Source organism: Amphiura filiformis, chromosome 13 (genome assembly GCF_039555335.1).
Source record: "Amphiura filiformis chromosome 13, Afil_fr2py, whole genome shotgun sequence".
Lineage (NCBI taxonomy): Eukaryota > Metazoa > Echinodermata > Ophiuroidea > Amphilepidida > Amphiuridae > Amphiura > Amphiura filiformis.
This window is the reverse complement of record NC_092640.1, coordinates 39,745,733-39,764,845: the sequence shown is the minus strand read 5'-3', so window position 1 is coordinate 39,764,845 and position 19,113 is coordinate 39,745,733. Positions and strand designations below refer to the sequence as shown.

Sequence of the window (19,113 nt, the reverse complement as noted above, 5' to 3'; positions counted from 1 at the left end):
ATGAAAAATTTTAGACCATAAAAAGGGGGATCAACAAAAAATCCACCCTTTTTTAGGGGGAATCAAAATTGTTTTGACGTCCGAGGTTCAAACTTTTCCAACCACCCCCACCAAAGTATTTATGAACACTCCCTAATGTATTCTTCATGTACTCTATACTTGAATATGTTGTGAGAATAAATTATGGTTTGTTATGAAAGACCGTATACTTCTGAGTTACTAGGATACAGTAAACACTAAAATATATAGGGCTAAAATGATTTACTAAAATGGTTTAAAAGCACTTTGTATGTATAGAGATATTTTATAAGTTCAGGACATGAGGTGATGAACATAATTATGTACTTCATAAATTTGCAAAAAAAAAGAAAAAGAAGAGGCTAGGGGTACTGATGAACATCGTGGTATTATAACCCCTTAACTAATTTAATTTATAAATTCCATAGGCGTATGATCCCGGTGGGATGGGGATAACCCCCCCCCCCCTATTTTGCCAGGGGGTGGTCCATACAATCATCCCCCCCAATGTTGACGCCTGAATGTGGGTTTCTGACCAAATTAACCTCATATTTGCCCATTTTAACCCCCAAAAGGGCAATTTTTCACGCGCTTTGCGGGCATTTATTCCACTTCTGCACCATATTCTCCCGGCATAGACTATTGTAATTTCACTCCAGAAATTTTCTCAAACTCCAATGTCAAAAAGAAATCTATGCCACTGTTAATGATGTATATTTTTGGTTTCTTTTTTAGGATATGAAGGGGGGTCAAAAAAAATTTAGACCATAAAAGGGGGGATCAACAAAAATCCACCCTTTTTTTTTGGGGGGATCAAAAAAATTTTGACGTCCGAGGTTCAAACTTTTCCAACCACCCCCACCAAAGTATTTATGAACACTCCCTAATGTATTCTTCATGTACTCTATACTTGAACATGTTGAATAGAATAAATTATGGTTTGTTATGAAAGACCGTACTTCTGAGTTACTTGGAAACAGTAAACACTAATTATATAGGGCTAAAATGATTTACTAAAATGGTTCAAAAGCACTTTGTATGTATAGAGATATAAGTTCAGGACATGAGGTGATGAACATAATTATGTAGCCTACTTCATAAATTTGCACAAAAAAAAAAAGAAGAGGGTACTGATGAACATCGTGGTATTATACTGACCCCTTAACTAATTTGATTTATAAATTCCATAGGCGTATGATCCCGGTGGGATGGGGATAACCCCCGCCCCCCCATATGTTGCCAGGGGATGGTCCATACAATCATCCCCCCCCCATCCCATGTTGACGCCTGACGGTGGGTTTCTGACCAAATTAACATCATATTTGCCCATTTTAGCCCCCAAAAGTGCAATTTTTCACGCGCTTCGCGGGCATTTATTCCACTTCTGCACCATATTCTCCCGGCATAGACTATTGTAATTTCACTCCAGAAATTTTCTCAAACTCCAATGTCAAAAAGAAATCTATGCCACTGTTAATGTCCTTTTATAGGACATGAAGGGGGGATCAAAAAATTTAGACCATAAAAAGGGGGGATCAACAAAAAATCCACCCTTTTTTAGCATGTTTAGGGGGAATCAAAATTTTTTTGACGTCCGAGGTTCAAACTTTTCCAACCACCCCCACCAAAGTATTTATGAACACTCCCTAATGTATTCTTCATGTACTCTATACTTGAACATGTTGAATAGAATAAATTATGGTTTGTTATGAAAGACCGTACTTCTGAGTTACTTGGAAACAGTAAACACTAATTATATAGGGCTAAAATGATTTACTAAAATGGTTCAAAAGCACTTTGTATGTATAGAGATATAAGTTCAGGACATGAGGTGATGAACATAATTATGTAGCCTACTTCATAAATTTGCACAAAAAAGAAAGAAGAGGGTACTGATGAACATCGTGGTATTATACTGACCCCCTTAACTAATTTGATTTATAAATTCCATAGGCGTATGATCCCGGTGGGATGGGGATAACCCCCCCCCCCATATGTTGCCAGGGGATGGTCCATACAATCATCCCCCCATCCCATGTTGACGCCTGACGGTGGGTTTCTGACCAAATTAACCTCATATTTGCCCATTTTAGCCCCCAAAAGTGCAATTTTTCACGCGCTTCGCGGGCATTTATTCCACTTCTGCACCATATTCTCACGGCATAGACCTATATTCCATCAGTTCTATGCATGATGATTTGAATCAGTGGTTTTATGTTTAAATCAACTTCATCAACTCTGATTGTCAATTAATTGAAAAGAATCAAAATAATTTTTTCAAAGAACCGACGGAGCTCTTTTCCACCGACAACAATTTTTTAAACTTCGACCTGAACCATCCATAGCTACCTTCAAGAGTGCCCAAATGATTCTGCTCGGTGACGCCTCAAAAATTAGCTCTGCTCTCACCACACCTCCAGTTTAAACTCCCCAGGCATGAGTATTTCGTATGTTTTCTAATCCAAGATCCAAGATTCAAGGGGGAGGGTCATAATTAATATGGTTTTCATAATCGGAGGATGGGGGTCGCATATAGTTTTCGGCAGAGACTGTCTGGGTCTGCTCCCACCCCCGGAAGACGGTCCCTAAATCTAAACATGGTCAAAAGTTCAATCAGATTTCTAGTTTCCAGAAAATGTCTCATATCCTTCTTTAATTGTTATTTGTTTTGTTCATTAATTTTTATTTACAGTGCTAGCTAGTGCTTGTACTTGTAGGCCTACACGCATAATTAAAGTGTCGTGTGAATGATTGATCCGGGGATTGATCATAGATAACAGTCTATGGATTGCTACGATTATTTTTATGGGAAATTTATCGTAAATAAATGAAACGGCAACTATCCTTTATTGATTCCCGGTGTTCATTCAGCTCCAGCTGCAGCTCTTGCGAATGAAAGATATTTGTAACCACCCATAAATAAGAAAAAAAAAGCTGTATAAAATCCACGTACATCGAAAATTGTCCGGACTGGTGATTTCGAATTGCAAATTTGAGCCGCTTTGAGGTATATCGCATGTGTATTTTATTTATTGTTAAACTTGAAATTATACAGTTTTGTAGAGGGAGGCATCAATCGATATTGTTATCAACGTCATTGTGAGATATTTGTGAATTAGTGTGTTAAAAAAATCACCATCATTCGCGTCGCGTCTTCCGAATTCTGCATCATTCATTCATGGCGTATATTTCATTATTTTCATTCATACATCAACAGATCAACTGATTATATCAAAATAATATTTCCAAGAAAATGCAGGTTGTATGTGTTCATCATTTTTGGATGTCTATATATCAGCAAATGGGGGTGAGATACATTTTTTGGAGCCCAGAATCTGGTTATTTGTTAATTTGGGTCAACTCAAACAGTACGGGCGCTAGTTCACCAAACTTGTACAGTGTGTATGGCTCAAAATTCGGACCGCTCGCCATTAAGTTTACTGCTTTCTGTGTTTTGAAATTTGTTGACATTTTAATGATCCCCGATCGATTATTTTAGCTGTGTCACATCACGTGCATGATGCTAGTAGGCAGGTACCAGCCAAACTTCAGAAAAAAAAATCACGATCGCCGATAACGATGTGTCGTGTGATATGGGACTTATAGGATTACACAGAGATATTTCTTGCCAAAATTTGACCATTTCTAGGTAGCTTGGCCCTACTTTGTCTGCGTATATGAAAAAGGACAGTCTTAAGTAAGTAAATGTGCAACACTTTTGATGTTTTGGGAGGGAGGGATCAGAACAAAAAACTGTGACTGTGTAATATTCCTTCAACCAGCTGCCGTGCGGTAAGAGTCTTATAAGATGGACAGATAGTATCAGTTTGTGAATGAGGACATCGTATAAGTTCCTTGTACTAACGGGCGCACCGACTTTTTACCGGACTTTCTTACATGATTAGAGTAGGGAGGTCAACAATGCACTCCAAAATGTGTGGAATGATCTGTCAGGTGTATTTAACTTAACTTGACCATCTTCATTGGCATTGCCATTGTAAATTCAGTATATGGTCGCATGTCACAAATAGGTCACCCAAAAATGGAGCAGCCGTAACATGAAAACGCGTTCTTCACACTTCAAGTTAGGTTTATTCTAAAAGTATAAGGCTAAGTAAAAAATAAAACATGTTTCACGTCCGGTTTTCGAAAAAAAAAAGGAGGAAGAGGGGCTTTTTATTTTTATTTTTTATCGCAAAATTGGTGTAAATACGGATACTTAGAGCTGTTTTAGCGTACAATCCATACATTCAATAATGCCTGGAAAAAGGAGGAGGCCCTTTTTTATTTGTTGTTCTGAGAGTTACACCCCCTCTAATGATCACAAAACCTTCCTAAAATGTTTCTTGTATCTTAGCAAGGCTATAGAAAGCATCCCAACTTCCAAGACATATTTTTTGAAAAGTTATAAAAAAAAAAAAAAAAATAAAAATTTATTTGAGAAAACCTCAAAAAAGGAAGCGGGAGGGGACGTGAAACATGTTTATTTTTTTATTTGGCCTAATACCTATTGTAGAAAGTTTGGTGTAATTTTGTAGATAATTATGTTCTTTTTCAAATACAAAAAACCCCAAGTCAATTGGACAAGTACTTTGAGATTTATACCTCAATATGTAAGATGTGTCAATGGAGCAGCCGGTTTGGGAGAGCCGGTTCGGGAGTGCCCCATAGGGTTATACACAAAATTGTGAAAATATGGCAAACTTCAAACCTTTGTATCTTAAAAAGTACAAATAGCATGGACCTCAAATTGCACATATATCATCCTGGACTGTAGATCTACCTCATAGTAAATCAACTGTAACAAAAGATGTAACCAATTAATTGCCTAATTAAATGCTAATTAAGACAGTTTCCCCTATATGTTTCTGTACAAAGTGTGCATACTATGCTCCAACATTTCTAAATGGACTATCTCTTGCCCGAGTCACCCTGCTTATTCAAAAGAACACATATTTTTAAGGATATTTGATGAGGAATTCAATTATGCTATTAGTTTTAGTGCCAGAAATGGAGGAAAAAGTTTTGATTGAAAATGTCATAAAATTGTGAAATTATTTTACAATTTTTGACCACCCTGTATGTTTAACTCAAGCGATACTAAACTCTTTCTTCCTAATTTGTTTGAAGGACCCATGCAATGTCTTTCTGAATCCATATTTATTTTGATCTACATAGCTTTCAGAAAAGGAAAATATGGGGTTCACCATGACAAGAAAGATGCTAATTTTGTTGTTGTTCCACCCTGTATATTTCTCACCCACCCTGTATTATGATGTTATGCTTTGTTGAATTGGCATCCTTGTAATATCAGCTTTCCAGAAATATATACTTATAATGGTCTAAAATGTATTCATTAAAAGTTGTGTTGAATTGAATCAAAATTGGTGATATTTTTCTCATTTTACATCATGTTACACAAAAGATGACCAATTCATGACATGCGACCATATATATATATTGTTGAGGCAAGAGAAAAATTTATTATTAGTAAATATGAACCTTTATCTATCATTCTGTGTAAAAGCATTATACATGTTCATGGAAATAAAGTCTGAAATTACGGTTTGAAAAGTCCCTTTTTCCTCTCATTCACAAAATTGCTCCTCATGGACCCGCCATGTAAATTTGCACTGTTGAAACCAAATATATACCAATCTTTGAATCAAGTTTACGGTGTGATCTTCATAACTTACATAATCAATACCATTTTGGAAAGAAGATGAACCCAAGATTCCTGTGAGAGAGGTCACTTTTGTGTTCAAGTCTCCATTTTGGAAAACTAGCGCCCTCTATTGGTAAAATTCAATATTCAGTCTTGTGAGAGAAATCATAGCAAATCCTTGATATCAGAAAAGTGACTTGCATTTCTCAAATCTTTAAATAATTATCTACAACTTTGCTGTGAAAAACTTTTTCACAGCATGTTAGGATCACACCGTGAATTGCAATTTTGTGTTTTACGCAAAACTAATTAGCTATTTTCCCCAATATCTACACTATATCTCATTTGCATATTTTGAATAAATATTCTTATGGTTACCACTTGAATGGGTAGAGATTGTATGAAATAAGCCCAGAATTTATTTAGCCTTAGATGTTAAAAAACATTACTTATTTTAGCCTGTGGATCATTTATGAATATTTAATTAGGCATTTTCCCCATAGACACTGTACTTATGCATCTCATTTGCATATTTAAAATCAAATTCAGTTGGTAACCACCTGAACTGATACAGCTTACATATTTACTGTCTGTATATTCTTCAATGCAAATTAAAGTCATTTATTTTAAGAAGCAGTGGATCATTTTTGCATATTTAATGAGCTGGACTTTAACATTTTTCAGAAACAATTTGCTGGTCCTTGGGTAAAATTGAACGAAAGCCCACTTTGTCGCACTTATAAAATAAAATTGACCAACCACAAGGAACTTGTTTTAGTTTTTATTTGTAGTCAGGCACATGTAGAAGAGAAATATAAAAAATACATTCATTTCTGGCCTTTTAAAACAGTTTTATACATACTTAATAAATGCTAATTAATCAATTTTCCTAATTTAGCCTTACTTGCTACAAATTTGGCAAAATTTCAAGCACAAAAAATTAATTTCTCTGGAACCGCTTCACCTACAGAGATGATCTTGGTGTCATTTTACTCCGGAAGCAGAGAGGCATTCATTTCTGCATAGAAACTGAACCTATTTAAAACTTGAAAATTCTCATTGACATCCCTAATTAGAGGATGTCTTGCAATAAACAGACATTATTAAATATTCGTAATTATTATTTCCCACCGTACCCTAAAGTCCGGTGATTGAAGGAAGTCCCGTTATAACGTGAAAACTATGAGAGGACATTATCGACGTATGCATTCGGCAGTGTGCAAATGACCGCTGTAGCCTGTAGTGTTATTTTCACTCGGCGCAAGCGCAGATGGCTCATTTTTAGATGATGTCACCACCATAATCGGTCAGAAAAAGCTTCCGACTTTGGATTTATGAATGAAACTTAGCAGCGGAGTTTCCGGAGGTTTCCGAATTATGCAAATACGCAACCTATGACCTTTTTACGTCAGAATATTAACTAGACTTAGCTGTGGTCTAAGACCACGAACACAGCCGTGTTGTGACCCCTTAATGACCTTTGACCCCAAAATATATGAAAACCCCATAGATATTGGCTAATGTCAATGTATGTGTGCACGTGGCATCACTTTGCCATGTTATTTGTAGCAGAAGGGCATTTTGAAGGTTTTTCGTCTCAGACCGAAGTGACCCCTTAATGACATTTGACCCCAAATAAAAAATATACATATGAATTGGGTAACCACAATTCATGTGTGAACATACTGCTACTGTCCTATGTTTTTCTTAGCAAATAAAAATTTTTGAAGGTTTTTCGCTTTTATACCGGAAGTGACCCTTAATGACCTTTGACCCCAAATCTGTGTACACCCCATAGACACTGGGTAATAACAATGCATGTGTGCAAGTGGCGCCACTGTCCTACAGAATCTGTGGAAGAAGATGCATTTTAAAGGTATTTTGTTTTATACCGGAAGTGACCCCTTAATGAGATTTGACCCCATATAAAAAAATACCACATATGGTCGAATCCAACCAAAAGTGTCCACGGGCCAAAAATAAAAATCCGTAATAAAAATGTCTCCACAATTTTTTCCTTTTACCCATTGATTGATGACATATTGGCCTTATAGGAACCAAAAGTGCCATTACTAATCTTGAAAAATAAATCCAGGACATGTGATAGTAAATGTGATGTCAAAACCCAATGTTACCTACGAATACCACTAGGATGCTTTCACTATCGCAATACTAATCAACCTAACACCAATGGAATATTCCCATTAACGCTTTTTTTTTCGTGTAATGTAGACCACAGGGTGTCAGGTAAATGCTAGCTCAACCAGAAAATATTTGTTTTTATTTTTATAACGCGATCATTATAATCTTAGTCAATTTATGCTAGTTTATTTTTGAAAATGAAGTTTAGGTAAGTTTCTGTATTTTATTTATCAAATGAGTATGAATCAATTTACACATTGTATAAGAACTAGTAGGATATATGTTTCAAGAATATTAGGAATTATACGCATACACCTAACGCTTTATACAATGAAAAGGTGAAGAAACCCGGTATTCGTAGGTAACATGAGCGATTTAACAATATCTATATTGAGTTTAGAGGTTTAAATTTTGCTATTATGGTAATGAATTAATAAAATGGTAGTTTTAGATGTCTTTCAGATGGTACGTCCAAATGAATATATGCTATTACCTTAGATCAAAATTTTTTTGATGCTTTTAGCAAGATTTTGACCACTTCATTTTGATATACAAGTAGTTAATCAGCCATTTTACATAATAAATAATTGTTGAATGAATCCGTATATGGGTAATAATAGTGTCCTGGGGTACCGCTTAAAGTTTTTGACAATTAATTTCCATTGGTAGGGACACTTCATTACACATGTCATGTATTATGTTGTATTCGTAAGTAACATTTCGGTATTTGTAGGTAAGAATAAGACTTTTGGTTGATATCGCAATCAAAACTTCATTTTATAAAGCACTTTGAATGTATTATTTTTCTTTATGTGCTTATTGATACTTTAGACCCTATCATGTATTAATAATGTCGGTTCACAGCGGTTGAAAGAGGATTGAAGTAAGAAACAAAGGCACTAAAGTGACTTTAATTTGCTTAATTGCACACAAATTGCTTAAAACCGTTATTGCAGACTTGTGAAGTCCATCTTGGAGTCAGTTACGTCTTGTGGCCTTTCGTTTGAGGGCAACTACAATTAGCTTTATACCAGGGTCCATCACTGTGTTGTCTAGATCATGAGACAATGAGAACAGTCGTTTTTTTTCCATTTTTTTCGTAGGTAACCTTAGCGAAAACGTCAAAAGTTACCTTCGAATAAATCAATTTGGACACAAATTACTCAGACACCAGAAGGTCGGTAAACATTTAAAATGAAGCACACATGACAGTTGACAAATCCAAGTATTTATCTTCTTTGAATCTGATTTTTCTTTCAAATGAGCAGACCGTCGTCTATTTCAGTACATATTTTTCAACAATTAAGCCGTATTCAGTTTTGTATGGTGGGCATGTATGTGAATTCGCAACTTTCATTGACATATGATTTGATAGCAAACATACAGGCCTTCGTTATGTACCAATATGGGCATTGGCATGAATGGCGGTGTTTCACAATACTGTCATGATAAAATTGTATTCAGAGGTAACATTCGGTTACCGAAATTTACCTACTAATACTTGCTTTTATTGTTGACATCTCAGAAATATTTAAACGCATGCTATTGAAACTTGGTAGAAATAAAGAGTGTATTACCCTGCACCTATTGCTTAACTATTGTTTACTATTCTCTCAGTTTGTGGAAATGACACAGCTTTTAACATGTATTCGGAGGTAATGCATATTTTTTACCAAACCTACCTTTGTGCCATTTAGAATTTCTGGCAGCTAAACAAAATAATAAAGATGTCCGAATGCAATGCATTTCAGTATTGGACATATCAAAGCTTGTATAAATTATGCATTTATTAGTGATTTCCATTTTTAAAGATATATCTACTGCTATGAAAAATTGTATTTGTAGGTAATGTAAAAAATACCACTCAAAAAATGATCACAAAAATTCATAATTATGTACAAATATGTGAAAAATTGAACAGGCAATCTTTGAATACACACCTTTCAGGAAATCAATTTAGATTCAATCCAATGACTTCTTTTCATAACTGATTTAGATGTTTTTAAAAATACTTTAAGAAATATTTTGAAAAAATGGGTAAAAATAGCATGTTTTGGGGTCTCTGTGTCTACGTTTTTTTCACAGAAGGGGTATTATTATATATGGCGCCAAGCGTATGATCAAGGCTAATAAAAAAAAAAAAAAAACGAATGCCAATTGATTAACACTTTTAAGTTATGGCCCTGAACATGCCGTGTACACTTTTGGTTGGATTCGACCATATACATTGGGTGACTGCAGATCACGTGTGAGCATACCGTTACTGTCCCATGTTTTACTTAGCTTATAAATTTTTTTTAAATATTTCGCTTTTTTACCGAAGTGACCCCTTAATGACCTTTTGACCGCAAATCTGTGTACACCCCATAGACACTGGGTAATAACAATACATGTGTGCAAGTGGCGCCTCTGTCCCACCTAATTTGTGGAAGAAGATGCATTTTAAAAGTATTTCTTTTTATACCGGAAGTGACCCCTTAATGAGCTTTGACCCCAAGTAAAAAAAATACCACATATACATTGGGTGACTGCAGATCATTTGTGAACATACCGTTACTGTGCTATGTTTTACTTAGCTAATAAAATTTTTGAAGGTTTTTCGTTTTATACCGAAGTGACCCTTAATGACCTTTTGACCCCAAATCTGTGTACACCACATAGACACTGGGCAATAACAATGCATGTGTGCAAGTGGGTCGCTGAATCCCACGGAAGTTGTGGGAGAAGATGCATTTTTAGTTGAAATCACGCTTTTGACCCCAGACCCCTCGTGACCTTTGACCCCACGAAGTTTCATGTGACATGTAGGGGCACGGTCAATGATCATTGTGACCAAGTTAGGTCAAAATCGATGTAAGCATATGAGTGCTAGAGCAAATGTAATGGTTGACAGAAGAAAGAAGAAAGAACCTGTAAGAAAAAAGACACAGCCGTGACTAACGTCACGGCTGTGTAATAAGCATCATTGCGCCCACTGAAAGAAAACCAGATGGGAATTGATTCAGTTTTCAGCAAATTATGCTACTTTTTTGAGCAGCTTATCGATAAATAATTCCACCTAATGTGAGCACGATATTTTGAAAATGTATGCAGTGGAATGTGGTTAAAAAATGACTTATAAATTTTGTTTGGGAGTCGGGAAATTAACTGATAGTAAAATTTGACTCCTCAGACTTGTTGGAAATTCTTTCTTGGAACAAATAAAATATATTTTGTTTGAAATAAAGTCAAATAAAAAATTGTTTATATTACGTTGCTAAAAATACGTATTGCATTGTTCGAATTGTCTATCTATAGATATTTCAATGAAAAACAAAAAATAGCAAAATATCAGTATTAAACATCCCATTTTGCCGTAACCCCCCGCCATGGTCAGACCTAGGGGTTCTTTTCACGCTGAACACGATGGCGCTATTCACAACATGCGATACTCAATCGTTTAGCCCGAAGAGCATGTTAAAAACATAATGTCTCGTTAATATGACAGGATTACCCGATATTGCAGGACAGCAAAGTCCGGTTGGTATTGGTAAAGGAATTCCCGTTATTGCGGGACAAGTAAGTATGTCTCGTAAAAACTCTGTGCGCCTGTACTGTCAAAGTACTCCCGAGATTCCAATTTCAATTTGTAAATTGTAGAATGTAGCGCTGTAGCTTAACCCCTAGGGGAAGATATGGATGTCTAAACTCGGAAGAAAATTAATGTCGCGACGCACACGCGCAAAAAGGGGGTCTGACTCAATTTTCAATAGGCCGGTTCTCGGAAATGACAAGGTCAAGGAGTAGAGACCTACCGTAGGGATGTTCATAAAATTTTGAAGTTCAATATTTTTAGCTGAAAGTTCTTTCATTTGTAAGAGAATTAAGGGGACTCGATCTTTTGTGCGTAATTATAGAGGGCCAGGGGATTCACTCTATCATTAAAAAAATTATTTGAAGAAGTCAAAGAGCCCTAGGAATAAAAACTGTAGTGTAATTCACGCCAGATACAATTTCTTTATACGACAAAAATTAATTTTTGTAATGGATCAAAAACAAACGCTTTTATATCAATTTTAAATTTAGCCTGAATCTGTAAATATGGTAGGCCTACCTCTCGCCCTTTTTTAGGTCAAGGCTATTTTTACCATTATGCAGCGAACCATTGTTGAAGCTATTTCACATACATACATGTACAAAACATTCTAGAGAAAGAATGAGGACATAGTGTTGAAATATCTTTTGTTGATTTCGAATGATGTCATGAAGTCGTAAATTTTAAGGTCAAATTCCTAAAACCAAAACAAAACATTGCGACGCAGATAATTCCCGACTTACGCAATTTCATCATCACATCAGTGTCTTTATTATTTGTTTGAAACCTTTCCCAAACGTTCGTGCTATTTATGCATAAAACGGCTAATCTATCTTTACAAAACACGTCTTTTTTCAGTAAACAAAAGGCTAAAGATGGCATTATGAGATTTATCTTTTCTCATTACACTCGTCCGCTCAACTGCCACGGTGGCAGAGCGGTAAAGCGCTAGACGCGTAATCGAAGGAAGTTTAGAATGAATAGAATCGCTGGTTTGAGTCCCAACGAAGCCTGTGGAAACTTTTTTTTCTTCAAAATTCATGATCGCATTACGAAATGAGTCACTTGCCGTTAAATCATGTATCGTATCCTTAAATTACCTAAACAATAAGGGGTCAATCATTTTTCTAGTGCATATACTTTTGAAGTTACAGACAAAAATAGTGTCATCAAATTGCCCAAAATTTTGTGTGTGAAATTGTGACAGCAGGCACATGTGCAATGCACACTACTGTATGTGACCCCAGATGACCTCCTATTCTTTGCTGTAAGAAAGCTGTTTTGGATGGTCTGGATTTACACACGCAAATTGCTTTTGAGCTAAATTGAGCGTCGACTTGGTGGAACATGGATTGCACTATGTGATAGTTTATGAATCCAGTTATATCATGCTGGTACCAACATACATGTATAAGTCAACATCACTTAGGTTTTGGTTGTCAAAATTAATTTTTAGTGATTTTCTCCATTGAGCCCCACAGTAAAGCCATTTTTGGACCGTACATGCACAGCACATTCCACTTCCATATGGACGAATAGCGCCACCTATAGTGTGTGATGTGAGCTAGCCTACCGTTTTAAATGTGTTCGTTTGGCAATGTTTGCACTAACAAAACTGCTCCATTACATACATAATTTCAATCGGCAGTCTGGGCATGCGCACATTCAAATTTGCATGATTATTGCTGATTATTAAAAATGTGACGGTTTGAGAATAAAATTGCATAGGGAATCCCCGACTATGTCATAGGGATGTCCCAAAAACATAAATATTTGCCCTTTTATTTAGATAGGAAACCCCAACGCAGCATTTAAAACAAGTGCGTAAAATATACACACCGACTGACCGACTCTGCAGTCACGCATGTTTTGACACGTGAATGCATGCTCATGTTGAGTTATTGTTGATAAACAAATCACGCGGCATCATCGGCACTGCACCCAAATGAATACAGAGTTCCGATGGTCGTCTATTGTTCTTTCTTTCTTTTAACTCATTTTACAAATTAATATTATAAACTTAGTTCTCGTAAGTTTTAATATTCTCAATCTCAAACTTATATTTTGTATTGTTGTTTGGCGTTTGTTGTTGTTCTTGTTCAATCCATCCATCCAATATGTTGGCATGACATCGTACATGTAGTTTTCATATTAACATGCGCATTTATGATTGATGGGTGAGTGGGTCTTACCTTTACCGAAGTTACCGTAAGGGTGGGTGGGTAAGCAATAATTTCACTTGATTGACACATCATGCTTTTGACACAAACCTTTTTTCAAGAGTTTTATGGGCATTGACGGCCATTTTTTCGCGGGAAAGTGTAACTAGCTTGCCGGGAAATTTTTTTTTTCAGGCCGTGCTTATTTTTATCATCAATTAATGATTGAAATTTTGTGAAACTATGGATCCAAAACAATAGAAATAAAGGGTTCAAATGACCCATTAGCAACCTCTTAAATGATAATTTTGTGCGCCCAAAGCTACAAGAATGCGCCTATACCCCATGGCGCAAGTTAGTGCTACCCTTGCGTCCACATGCATGTGACATGGACACAAAATACTTGATTAGCCATGTGAAACTTGCGTCCAAATTTGTAAAATACGCGTCTGGACGCAATGACGCACACTAACGGGAAGCCTGAAAACCACTGCTTGTGCATGCATTGCACGTGATGTGATGACGCAATCAGCCTAAGTCATACCCAGGGAATCGCTGGCCTGGCGAGCGTAACGTGTGTGGCTACAGGTCGGTGATCTTCTGCGTGGCATGCGAGGGGTCCGAGGTTCGATTCCCGGGGGTACCAAGTGATTTTCTCTTCTTTTTTGTTTCTTCTTTCCTTTCCGATAGCAAATAAACCCTTTTTTTTCAGTTAGGGTTATGTCGGTTATTCAAGGATTTATTTTAACTGCTAAAACTTTTTCATCTTTTTGTTCTGGTTATTAAATTTCAGTTTGGCAGTTCCAGATTTCATAATGGGACGTTACAGCGATGACAGTGATGATGATAGGCGGAGGAGTCGTAGTAAAAGCAGAAGTCAAGTAGGAGCAGCGAACGAGATCTTACCCGTGTCTATGTTGGTGACATCGGGATGGACATAACACGGCGAGACGTCGAGGACGCTTTCAAGCCATTTGGGAGTCTCTTTGAAATCTGGTTGGCCCGCTACCCACCGTTCTTTGCGTTTGTCGTTTTCAAACGTCGTCGAGATGCCGAAGATGCAGTGAGAGAAATGCATGGAAGGTACTGAAAAATAATTGCATCACAGTCTATTTGTGTAGAATATTGTGTGGGAATCCAAGAAGAATCAGGACTGTATGTGCACTTGGTTTATGCTCGCTCTTGCAGGTTTTCTCCGGGGTCTCCGGTTTCCTCCTGCTTTCAAAATCCACGATTAGTTGTTTGGTTATCAAAAACTTCATTCAACCCAAGGGAATTTGGGGAGCTGCAGAGATAATTGGTGGATGTCACAATCTAAGTGCGGATAGGTTTGCGCCGGGTTCGGCTGTAATCAGCCTAGTTGATGTGATCTGATAGTGATAATTCACCAGGCAGTGAAATTACAGCGCTTTGATTCCTCTGGAAAAATGCGCTATATAAATCCAAAATTTATTATTTATATTAAATCTGCAAAATGATTTGCACCATTTGAGTCTGTTTCTCCTAAAAGAAAAAAGATTCAACCTTTTAAGTAAATCCCATAAGCCTTTGCATTATGACACCTACATACGTCACGCCGATGGGCACATCGTTGCTGCACATTTCAATGGTGTAAAGTGTGCAGTAACGAATCTAACGATGTGTGTGACGAAATCACATGTCCAATCACAACTTTACCAAAAAGGTCAATTGATTGTTGGGTCATGTTAGCGAACAAACTGTTATTATACAAGATTCCTACTGGGGCCACCTGCACAGGTACACCACTAGGTACCTGACTGGTGCACACAAGAGTACTTGCACAGTACCTATGCTGCTACTGCACAGGACCCACCAGTATTGCAAAGTACCAAAACCTGTGCACGTGGCCCCAATAGCGGATAGGAATCTTGTAGTGTGCATTGTAAAAGAATTTATTGTAAATACTGAGAATGCTTGCATTGAGGTAATACCAAGATCTAAAGTCTGCACAAAAAGTAACTCAGCTGTTATAAGTACGCCTATAGATTCAGAACTAGTTCTGTTTTCACAATATTTCAACATAAAAAGAAGGATGATTTATTTTCGCACATTTTGATACCCCATTTGTCCAATTTTGTTCAACATTGACAATACAGCAGTGTTTTGAAAGAAAAATACCCCAATTTAAAAGTTGCAGTTATTTGTATTGATTTGAAGTAAGCGAGAAGATAATGGCGGGCTTTACGTGCTTACAGTGCTGGCATTATAACCATTGATCGCTGTAAACTGCAACTTTTAAATTCGGGTATTTTTCTGTAAAAGCACTACTGTGTTGTTAATATTGAACGGCATTTGACTTAATGGGGTATCAAAATGTGTGTAAATATATCATCCTTCTCTCTATGTTGAAATATTGTGAAAACAATTATTAGTTCTGAATCTATAGGCGTATTTATAACAGCTGAGTTACTTTTTGTGCAGACTTTACATAATTTACAGTACTTAACTTGTTTTTGGTAATTTTGTCAACAAGTTTCATCTTTTTTGCACCTTATACAGCACTCTGTGTGGTTCTAGAATTTCTGTGAATATGGCACGCCCTCGCTCCAGAGCTCGCTATCGCCGGGGCTACGACAACGACATGAGATGCTACCAGTGTGGGGACCGTGGCCACTTTGCCAGGAACTGTCCCAAGTTCTCCTATGGGTACAGACGACGCAGCAGGTACGGTGTCTAGTCAAGATTTTTATGTGTTATAGTACTAGTAGTGTAAAATGGTTACAATCTGAGAATGCAGTTTAAAGCAATTGGCATTTGGTAATAGTAAAACTACCCAGTAGGCTCAGGCGATTGTTAAAAATAATCGATTTTGATTAATTTTTTTTTTTAATCGATTATTTTCGTAAATTGAACAGCACGTGACTGTAATAGGTTGAGCATCATTTATTGCATAGAATCCCACTATTAAACATTGCTGTACATTTTAAGTGGAGAAAGATGTGTTTAACAGTTGTTTCACTTGTTATTCTGGTTGTAGTTTCAGTTAATAATCACCTATAAAGATGCAACTACTTTAAAAACCACCTATCAGTTGAAAACATTACTTAAATAATCTATTTGCTTAGAAAAACAGTTGATTATTTTCGATAAAATCTAAATCTCGATATTAGTGTTTTTAAATAATTGAGTACCCGATTAAAAAAAAAGAATCGATTTTTTTCGATTAATCTAAATATCGCCTGAGCCTGCTACCCAGTCAGGCAAGATGGAACACATGGAGTTAATTTGGAAATGAATTTATTATGTTGTCATTATTTTTGCTGCAAATAGAATGATCTTTAGTTTCCAAATTTTTTTCAAAATTAAACTCCCTTGACATATATTTGCCTTAGTTGTACTTGGGCCTGTCAGATGTTTCTGAATTGAGTCAAATTTCAGACTCAAATATTTGGTATACATACATTTACAAATTCCCATGCTTCCATTACATCAGGGAAAACTCAGTGCTGTTTTCGACATGCATTATGTCGACATTAGAAATACCCGACATGTCAACAATAAAAAAGCAAAAGTCGGGTAATCTAAGAAGTGCCAGAAAAATCTCAGGCTGCAGTACTACTTTACAAAGTTTTACAAATGCTAACGGCTAATGATCGCGCGAACGTGAAGGACAGTATTACCTACCATATATAATGACCAAATAATGATGAATTTTGATGGTTAATGTGAACAAATTGGAATGTCACTCGCCCACTACCCAATAATACCCATCCCTAATTTATGTCAACATCCAGATTTTAATTATTATATTGCGATATGTCGACAGCAACCAACATAAAAAAAAACATCTCGACAACAGCACTAGAGAATACAGATTGCCATACATGATGTATACACCTGTTACCTCGGGACTGTTTCACCATGTGCCCGGCAAACTTCTAAATATATTAAAACATTAATTTTCAGGAAAGTTGCAGTTACTTCAGGATTTTTTGGGCAACACTGATGACTGGTATCGCTGATCTAAATTGATAAGAATTATTTCAAATATTTTTTTCTTACAGATTTGATAGTATTAAATACAAATTTTTTGTTTCGTATTAGCAGCGAACTACTAAATCTTAATTTTGCAACATTGCTGAATTTCAATAAACAAGAAAATTGGTGTTGCAAACAGAGTATTGGTGGTGTTTACAATACAGTATTAATTTTAGGGTCATAGTATACAAGAGAGTGCATCAATATGGATTTCAAACTTAAGTCAACTATGTTCATGAAAACTTGACCAAGTGAATAATAAAGAGCCTCAAGTTTCATTTATAATTTATTATTTTCTTTTATAACTGTTTTTGTCCAATACTTATGAGTCCAACAAAGTACAGATTTGTTGTACCGTACATATTTAAAAATATTCTTTTTTACCAGTGCCTTTTTTTCTAATATTTTATTTTGTATTTTGTGTCTGTGTCCATTATACAGCATCATTACTTTAATCATCAGATCACTGCGCTCTTAATTCAGGCATGAGAATTTTCAGGCTTTTGCTCCCAAATTTACTAATTTTTATTTTTTCTAGCCTGTTTTGGGCCTTTTAAGACTGAATTCACACACTTTTTCAGACAGTTTTCAAAAAAGTCATTCTCATGCCTGTTAATTACAGATGATATAATACCACTTTCAAACTCTTTGTGTTCTTTTTTGTTAGAAAGAAAATTGCATGACTTTATATACTCGTACACATTTTCTTGCACACTTTTCCGCTTAATTTAAATATGGTCAAGGAAAGCTCTTTCCAACTTACTACGGTAAAGATATCAAAATTATTGTTGCATTTATTTACATTCATTTTTTTTTCATTTTCAGTGATAATTTATGTGTATTTTTCCTGTTGCGTTCATCAATGACTCTTTTATATTAGCGTTTTGAAATTTTGAAAATTTACAAGTTACCGACTGTAATTGAAGTTGCTTTTTGGACTAGAGTCAGGAATTCGGCATTGAAACACTTGGTGAATTTCTGACTCAATTTTTCAAGATGAAAAAGTGAGGATATAAAAGAGAGTAATTTAAGACAAAAACATAACTAACAATGATGTAAAACTTTGTATCAAATTGTTACTTTTGTTGAAATTTTTTTCACAATATTTGCACACTTGTAAGAAAGTTCTAACTTCTTAAGAAACTACAATACATCAAAAAAGATGGTTAAGATATGACTAGTAATACTAGTAGACTACAAGTAATTGGACTATTGGACTTTTGATTGCAAGCTAACAATTTTGAGAAGCAACCCATTTTAGCCTGGTTTGGTGATATTTCTTTATCTAGGCTGGTGGCGTGATGAGTGTGTGTACATGGCATATGGGACCATAGTGTTATGGTGGTGTTGGTATGCAATCAATCAAGCAAGCAGGCAGTGGTTTAGTCAAGCAAAGCGCAGCAATCGAGCGATGGTGGTGTTGTGTGGTGGTATTGTGGTGTGTTGGGTTGTCCTGTTGGTTAAGATCTTCACTAATGTGAGAGGTTGAAGGTCGGAGGTCATCTGTGGTGGTGACCCTCTCGGCCCTTCCGGCCCTCTATTGTTGTGGTGTGAGT

General features: G+C 36.1%; 1 protein-coding gene across 1 annotated transcript in view; it reads left to right on the top strand.

The window, feature by feature from the left end:
* The first annotated feature begins 2,942 nt into the window (after positions 1-2,942).
* The window catches only part of LOC140168331 (uncharacterized), a 58,718-nt gene continuing 42,547 nt past the window's right edge, over positions 2,943-19,113 (top strand). Inside the window, exons 1-3 of the mRNA XM_072191698.1 lie at positions 2,943-3,025; positions 14,352-14,641; positions 16,079-16,243. Of these exons, the coding sequence (XP_072047799.1) occupies positions 14,490-14,641; positions 16,079-16,243 (317 nt within the window). The 5' untranslated portion in view covers positions 2,943-3,025; positions 14,352-14,489. The remainder of the gene's footprint in view (positions 3,026-14,351; positions 14,642-16,078; positions 16,244-19,113) is intronic.